The sequence below is a fragment of the Anser anser genome, assembly GCF_964211835.1.
Source record: "Anser anser genome assembly, chromosome: 2".
Classification (NCBI taxonomy): Eukaryota; Metazoa; Chordata; class Aves; order Anseriformes; family Anatidae; genus Anser; species Anser anser.
This window is the reverse complement of record NC_139721.1, coordinates 42595814-42604600: the sequence shown is the minus strand read 5'-3', so window position 1 is coordinate 42604600 and position 8787 is coordinate 42595814. Positions and strand designations below refer to the sequence as shown.

At 37.6% G+C, this 8787-nt stretch overlaps 1 protein-coding gene across 7 annotated transcripts in view; it reads right to left on the bottom strand.

Annotated features, from left to right (window-relative positions):
- Positions 1–4840: 4840 nt before the first annotated feature.
- PCMTD1 (protein-L-isoaspartate (D-aspartate) O-methyltransferase domain containing 1) overlaps positions 4841–8787 on the bottom strand; it is a 41669-nt gene continuing 37722 nt past the window's right edge. For all 7 annotated transcript variants that reach the window (XM_083824192.1, XM_083824186.1, XM_083824191.1 and 4 more), the window contains one exon: positions 4841–7472. In XM_083824192.1, coding sequence (XP_083680318.1) covers positions 7102–7472 — 371 coding nt within the window. In that variant the 3' untranslated portion in view covers positions 4841–7101. The remainder of the gene's footprint in view (positions 7473–8787) is intronic.

Genomic DNA, 8787 nt, shown 5'->3' with positions numbered 1-8787 from the left:
GTAAAGGTTAAAGAAAAACTAAAACCCAACATCTAGATATGGCCAAATTCACTAAGTGCAGGTATTTAAGATGATGATTCTATTACAGTTTTCTAGAAGATACTCACACACACTATTTTATAGAGACTGAATGTGAAATAGAGAAGCTGTGGAATGAAGCAGTAGAGGATTTCCTAAGGAGAGAGTTCTTGCTACCCCCTTTCCAGCATCTCACAACATACAAACTTTGGTCTGAAAGCTGCTTAGCACCTTGTGCTATTTGAGCTAAGATATTCTGCCAACCTTCGCATCTGTGCAAAATTTCATTCTGGCCCTTGAAAGTTCAGCACTCATTTCTTGCCTCTGATACCACAGTAGTTTAGAAATGTGTTTTTTTTTTTCAAGAGAAATTGAAACTGTGTCCGAGGAAGATTGTTGCCAATGCTCATCTCAGCACTGGCATCACCAGCAAAGCTGAGATCGTGCTGTGGAAAAAGTATGACGGATCTGTTTGTCTCACGCTTTAAATAAGACACTTGGTTTTTTTTGGCCAATGTTTCATATTTCTTTCAATTTTCAGAAGTAAATCATCAATTGCCAGTAAAGTGGTAGGACTCTCAGGGACTGCAAAACTACCACTTTGCATAATTCAGAGGCTTGGACAGCCACCATGGTTGTTGCTGCAAACACTGCAGGTAGGACTTGGGTCTGTTTGAGGCATAGCTAGAGAGCAACGAGGATGGACAAAACTCTTCTTGTAGCCCTTGGCAGCAGTGCTCCCAGGTGCACCCGCTTCCCCCCATCACCTACAGCTCTTTCTCTGGGAAATGGTGTACCACTGGCGCAGGTTTTAATGCCAAATGCTTCAGAACATTTAACATGTATTTGCTTCATGCCTCCCTTCCAGCTCATAACCATAGGTGGTGGATTAATGTATCTGCACCACATACAGTGCTCCAAAGCAGAGGAGCAGCAGCCCTGCACAGCAGCTAGGTACGGCATGCACAGCAGCAGCCAGCTACTGCATCACATAGGCCATGCACATGGCATGGATTGTATCCTACATGGCAGTTTTCTACAAAGCCATGGGTTGGAAAAGACCTCAAGGATCCTGCCCTAACGTCCAACCTTCACAAATGGTTCTCAAGTAAGCAGTGGTATAAAACCCTAAATGGCTTGGACAACTGAAGATACCTAATGCCTAAATTACACTGCTAGCCAAGCCCTTACAGACCCTTCTACAGAGTGGTACCTTAAACTTCTAAATATGGAAGGCTATAACCACATCAGCAACACTGTAAAGATATCAAACCAAATTAAAATGCACCCCAGAAGAAACCTATTACACCAAGTTTTTAAAACAGAAATCTCAGGAAAAAAATATTTAGAAAATCGTAAAAAGGATGTAGGATTATGCATCTTTCAGCTATATATTATATATATTATAATATATATATAATATATATAATATTATATGGTATTCAGCTATGCAAATTACTCAGAAACACCTCGTTATATAAGCATCAATGTACTTTTTTTTTTTTTAATTTTAATGCCTCTTCAACTAGTGTCAACACAATCTTTAAACCTGCCGTAATGCAATACTGCCCTCTTCTGGTGTGATTTGATACGCACACAACTTTTGATACAATTCAGCAACAAGGTGAGAAAGTGTTTTTTTGTTTTTGTTTTTTACTGAGCAAACAGTACAAAAATACTGCACTATGTTTTCTCTTGCTGATTAAAATATGCAAATCTACTCTACCATTTAGTAGAGAGAAACAAAACGAAGGCCAATCCAACTTCAAAAGCTTAAAAACAGATATTTAAAGGGCTTAAAATGTCAAGCAAAATCTGTTTTCAAGTTAACATACAAAGATTACTGATTGTATGGATGTGAGAAGAAATACGAACGGCTGAACAAACTGGTCTGTTTTTACTCTTTATCTGCCAGTTACTTCACCCCATACAAATTTCCCGTCCTTTGTTTCTTTATCCCTGCTCCTGTCCCAGCATCCAAAAAAAAAAAAAAAGGAAAAATCTCCAGTTAGCCTAGTGCCTATAGCTAGACATGGTGTCTATAGCATGTTTTACCCATGTTTATCTTTGTGGCACAAACGTAGCTTTACATTGACAGCAGTGACAAGAAGCTGTTCTCAGCAGGATGAGGTATTCATGACCCTAACGTAAGTGCAAAGAAATACTGGCCTGCTACAAGACCAGCAGCCCCGAGAAGTCACTTCCCCACAGAAATCCACCACATTAGCCATGCACGATTTGCCCTTGGTGATGCCACACTGGCAGTCTCAGATCACCTCCTTGTCTTGCACGTGCCTTGACATCACTTTCCAGGAGGATCTGTTCCATGATCTCCCCAGGCACAGAGGATAGGTCCACAGTTCCCTGGATCCTCCTTTTTACCCTTATTATTTACAGAAGAGAAGGCTGCAGGGCGACCTCATCACAGCCTTTCAATACTTAAAGGTGTTTTATAAAAAAAGATGGAGAAGGACTCTTTACTCAGGTAGATAATGACAGGACAAGGGTGGAATGATCTTAAACTAAGGGTAGATTTAGATCAGAGGTTAGGGGGAAATTCTTCACTCAGAGGGTGGTGAGGCACTGGAACAGGTTTCCCAGAGAGGTTGTGGATGCCCCAGCCCTGAAGGTGTTCAAGACCAGGTTAGATGAGGTCCTGAACAGCCTGATCTAGTGGGTGGCATCCCTACCTATGGCAGGGGGGTTGGAACTAGGAGATCCTTGAGGTCCCTTCCAACCCAAGCCATTCTGTGATTCTAAAAATGGGAGTGATGTTTCCCTTTTTCCAATCACTGGGGACTTTTCCTGTCATGACAGAGAAGGGCTTGGCAACTGCGTGAGCCAATTCCCTTGGGACCCTAGGGATTCCTTTGAATAGAAGCCATTAGGCACCAAAAATCAAAGTACACAGAACCTGTTCAAACACAGCATGCTAGTGCAAGACCCCGAAAGGATGTCTGAAAGACTAGCATACAGAGGGTGTATCAACAAAGAACAATAAAAAGTAGGCTTGTGTACAATGATAATTTCTAAATTTATGGAGATCATCTATCTGTTTGCATTACATAGTTGAAGGAGTTGAGTCAAATAACCAGGGGAGTAGCAGGAGAATGGCTCTGCATTGTCCTAGATGAGGAAGCAGTACTAATGAATTAGGAAGATGGCAGGAAAAGGGCAAGGACACTGCTCACAAAGGGAAAAAAATAGTATTGATAAGCTTTCTACTTCAGTTTCGTATCCTGGACACTGGCCATCGTGGCTGCAGGTGAACACGAGGGAGGAAAGGAAGTATTTCACTGCTTTGCTCCAGCATTGAAGTAGTTTGCAAAACATCCTGGCAAGGTGTAACAGCTTCCCAGTTTGCAGACAGCAAAGGAGGGAGATTGAGCTGGGAGGTGCAAGTTTCTTTACCTCCCCTAATAAACTTCTGAAACATTACAGAATAGAAAATGTGGCAATCGATATTCTAGAAAGAAAATATCACCATCATATCAGAGTATTAGAAAGCATTAATTAATATTCTTGGTTACCTACTGCCTGTAAGCATGGTGCAAACCTGTCGCTAAACAAGCCAGCTTTACTTGCAGAGTAATTCACGAAGCTGACATGCACTCTGGAGTTACAGAAGGAAAACAGGCATTTATCAAGCCAGCAATGTAGATTTTACTGGAAGTATATCAAGAAACACTTAACTTGAAAGCTTCAGTGATCCAATAAGGTGTCCAAGGACCTTCTCAAAATAGGTTTATGGGAAGTGCCTCACAGAATTCTACTGTTGTCAGAGTAATTACTAGCTCATTAAGGTAGCCTTCTGTATACACATCTAGGAAGAACACAGCACACAATTCCTTTACTTTTTATAATTGATTAGTAAGTCATAAAAGTAGAAGCTTTCACTTTTAATCAACTGCACAGACAATGGAAGGAGACACTCCTGAGGAGACATTACTATTTAATGAGCTAAAACAGCTTTAATTCAAACTGAGCACATTTGTTTAAATTCCTTATTTATTTTCAAACTGACCAGTAAAAAGTAGCTTAGAGAAAAGCTGGGTGGCTATATTAAGAAAACAATACCCCCCTGAACAGACCTGGTCCAGCACATTTAAATGTAAACAGATTGACAAATTTTTGGGACAGCTGTAGTTCAATTTTTCCTGTATATGACATTAAAAACTTCAGGTCTTCCAAAAGACTGCAGTAGTCCCAAGACCCCCTCCAAACCAAAGTATATGAAAAATATCTGAAAAAAACTGAAGTTCCAATTCATCACATCCTTTCTTACTGTGATTACAACTGCAGTATTGCTAGTCAGCTTAGCCTACCCACGTTTTTCTAACTGCTAACAACATATGTCAGCATTAAGACAGCTTCAGTAAGTAGTGAAACTCATTATTTGCTCAGAACCCTTGCTACTATTACCTCAAAGTTTTCCTTCTTTATTTTGACCAAGTATTAGCTTTGTTCAGGGTTAAACCAATCTCAGTATTTAGAAAAAAAGTAAAAACTGTTCTGGAGTGTATATACATCTTAAGCTGTATACTCAAGCTTTTGGGCTCTCCAGAAAAGCTAACTTTCCACGTAAGTGCTTCAGAAGTAATACTGGGCCCAAAACAGCTTTCCTGTGTCATGAGTAGTATCTCACCCTACAACCTTTACAAAAATTCAAGATTTATCGAGATTTATCCATTATTTCTGAGCTTCAATAATAGTCTTTATTATGAAGTCAGTGACCTAACTATGAACACACCGATACCTGAATTTCCAGACGATCCAGATGAACTTAATACTTTCACAGAAACAAATTCAAGCAAGCAGAAAACACCAGAAAAACCATTTTATTGCAACAATGTCCCCATCATCAACTGAGATGGCAAAAATCAAGTTTTAATACAATTTGCATTTCTACCTTTTTATTTATGTAAATATAAATTCAAGAGTGTAAAATAAATCCACATATAAAACACAGAAGAAACATTCTCTTTCAGTGAATGCAAAAAAACTTACATACTGAATAATCATGACAAATCATCCGTTGTCCATTTTTCCAAGTACACAGGAGTGAAAGAACGCAGAAGTTTACTCTCCAAAAGCATCCTGTATAGAGTCCTTAAAGTATTTAATATTCAGTAACCTCAAATCCTTGAGCTTATAGATGTAGATTCCAAGAAAAGGCTAGAGAAAACATCTCAAGCTTCAGATGAACTGAACCCCATCTAAAACAACCCATTTAAAACAAGATTATGCTCAATTCTTACAGCTGAAGCATCACAATTACTTTATTAGTATCATTATTTTGGAAAACTATTTCCTAGTAGTTTTTCCCGCTTTCAAAATAGTCAAGAGTATTTATTTCAAATAGTATTGTTTACTTATACTGTAAATATATTGCGGAAAGTAACTCCACATGCTGGTACAACAGGCCTTCATGAAGTTCCACTTAAACATTACTACCATGTACCTTAAAAAAAAAAGGAGGGGGGACTAAAGCATGAAATGCACAATAAGGAGCCAGTGTTGTGGGATTATTCATCTTCTTTCTCAGCTTATATATTTCGAAGTCAATATTCGACTGTTAGACCGCGTGAGTATTGGCTGGTTATAAATACTTAGACTATGAACCTTTACAGTTTTAGAAAAATATTTTCTCATTATTACAACAAAAAAATTATTACCAGCATTATAAATGCATCATGCAGGGTATTTCTTCACAAGGAATGTTTTTCACTGGGTCCAACAGGCAGATTGTTCCAATGACTGTGGCTTTTAATGCATATCATGCCAAATTCTTAAGCAGTGTTTTTCCTCATGGTTATGTTACAACACAGAATGAAGAAATTAAGATGTTAAAAGCAAACAGATTTAAAAAACAAGAACTGCAAGTAACTTCACAACTAGGAGAAGAAAAATTGTAGAAGGATTAAGTCAGCACTATTGTGGGTCCCCACAGTTGTACTGCTACTCTTAGGTTTCCAAAAGATGCATATGATTTTATAAATATTTTTGTGCTAAGAGCCATGCTCAGAAACAAAATATAGGCTAGCACAAGTCTACCTTCTTGGAGATGCATCTTAAGTATAAAATCCACTTACTAAAGTGCATTTGCCAAACAAATTCTAACTTCTACTCTAACAGCTATTCCAAAAAGCAATACAAACTAAAGTTTGTTGAAGTTCTACCTCTACTTAAAAGCAGTAAATATAGACGACTGAAATCTACATTACAATCTTGTATTGCCAAACATTGTGTCTCAATGCCATGAGCTATAGAAATAAACAAAATGTACTGTCCTAAGCTTCCCACAACTGAGGAAGTGCCTCTAGTTAGGAATACTGAAAGCATAGAATGGAGTTAAGTATAAGCAGAGCTGAAGCAAGCATTGCTTTGCTTTATATTCAATATGTTTCTTTAAGGCTCTGAGAGAAGCTATTACTTTTCTCAAGATCTTTTGGCAAAAGATGCAGAAGTAGCAGGGCCATCTGACGTTCCAGAACTTGTATTTTCATATTCCATTAAAGCCAGCTCATTCAGTGTCTGTATACATTTATTGCACTTGTGTTGTTGGAACACATCTATACCAACATAGTAATAATGATTGCAACAAAGCCATAGTAAAATAAACTTTTAAAAGGGTCTGATACCAACATTAGAGGATAAGTGTCTGCATGTTTAAAATGTTCCCCTAATAATAAATACAGACAAATTGCTCAAGTCAGATGCACATGTTTAACAATTATTTAGCATATATAAAATTTCACTCATCCTTTATCAATACAAATCTGTTAGGGATCAAAAAGACTTACCATGCAAAATATTGATTAGTGCTGCATAATGGAATATATATTTTTATCAGAGTTAAAACAGCATTTTCAAAATTTAAAGAAAAATAGATTTTTAAAAAGGGAGTCTACTGTTGAATGCAAGTCTTCCTTGTAGCAAAGACAAGATAGAGATAAGTTACGATTTATCGCTGTACTTCAGTCTTGATGAAAGACTAATAATCTGTCCACCTATTTCTTAATAAATGCTACATTTTCAAGAATAAAGGAACTATCAGTAGGCATTACTTCTACTTAAAACAAGTTACTTCTCTCTGTAATAGGTCAAGTATGCTTTTAAAGATTCAGGTAACGGTAGACTCATAATTTTCTCTCTCAGTAGATTTCGAGGAGGCTCTTCTGGCTTCAAGGCCTCACTGTGATCTTTATCCTCCTCCTCTTTATTATCATCTTCCATTCTTTCATCTTCTTCACTATCTAGAGGCTGAGGAATGAGCTGATTACCAACAAACACATAGGTATTAATCCTGCGTCTACGACATCTCCTGCGTTTTCGTTTTGGAGGAGCCTTCTGAGCAATGCCCTTGGCTTTCATCTCCTCATTTATGAAGTTTCTAAGTGTGCGTCTGATATATATTCGAGCTAGGTCCTGGAGATTCCTAACAGCGCATGGAGCTAAAATGAAAGAGAATGAGTTATATTCACTTAGAAAAATTTCCCTGTAACAAAAACATCTGCAAGACAGCAAGACTTATAAGAACAAATGAAATTTTAAGTACAGGATGCAATATACAAATGAAACAAGGGTAGAGAGATCTTGGCAAACCATTTAGAATATTCACTACTGAAAAATGTCCCTTACTTCAGACACACTCAGATTTGAGCTGAAGATGACTTCTGGAATATGACTGATCTTTTAGAGAAAATACATAGTCCAAAAAATTAAGAGATCTTTTGACAGATGTGCAAGTAAAGCAGAAAAACATTAACAGATTAAGCATAAATTTCAGAAAACATACACCATATACTGCCACCTTTTAGGTTTCTGACACAGCTTGGAACAAGCTGCTGGCATTCTCTTTTAAGGTTCTGCTGCTAGAAAAGTTTCCCCTACCACGTCACATTAGTTTAAACAAGTGCGTTTCTTCCTTTCCACTTCTACTCGCTATGATTTTTCCTGTTTCTTGCTGATGAGGGAGAGCCAAGTCAACTTCACAGCTGACCAACCACGTAAATCACCCTTACCTTTGCAGCAGAAAAGGAATCAAAATTTCTGAGGTTCTAAACAAAACAAACAAGTAACAAAAAAACAAAATACATTTTTTCAATGGTACATAGGTGATGATTACGTGCTACTGAGCTGGTGGATGACCTGCCTTAGATGACCTATGGCTGGATAACTCCAAGTAAAACAAAGCAAAAATGGCACACCAAACATGCAGTGTGTTCAACTTTGTCATTTTTGTTCCTACACAAAATAGAATAAAATTTATGGGACTTACAGCAAAGGAAAATTTAGTGAAGAAATAATTTTGATTAAAAAACCCTTCCAATACACATAGCATTCAGTTTAAAAAGATTAAATTTCAAAACTTTGTTTCATACACTGACTTCAGCGGCATGCTAGCTAGTCAGAGTGTAAGACAAAAAAGAGGTTTATTACTGGCAATACTAGCTGCAGTTAAAGCGAACAGAAAAAGTATATCTAAGCAGCGGAAAGTGCATCTTACTAATTCCATTTTACAGGGCAACTTCCACCCCCTAATGAATTTATAATTGTTTAATAGTGGCAAGGTAGTAGCATATTTGTATATTATTTCCTTCTTCCTCTTCTCACTAAAGAGTTAGAGGATCCTATTAAACTACTTACAGGAAACACTTATATTGTATCATAGATCAGTTCTGAATGCCACTGGTCTGTACTGTTTTCATCTGTAGTATGAGTATTCAGGAGTGGTAGTAAGGGAACACTTGAAAATCCTCCTTTATC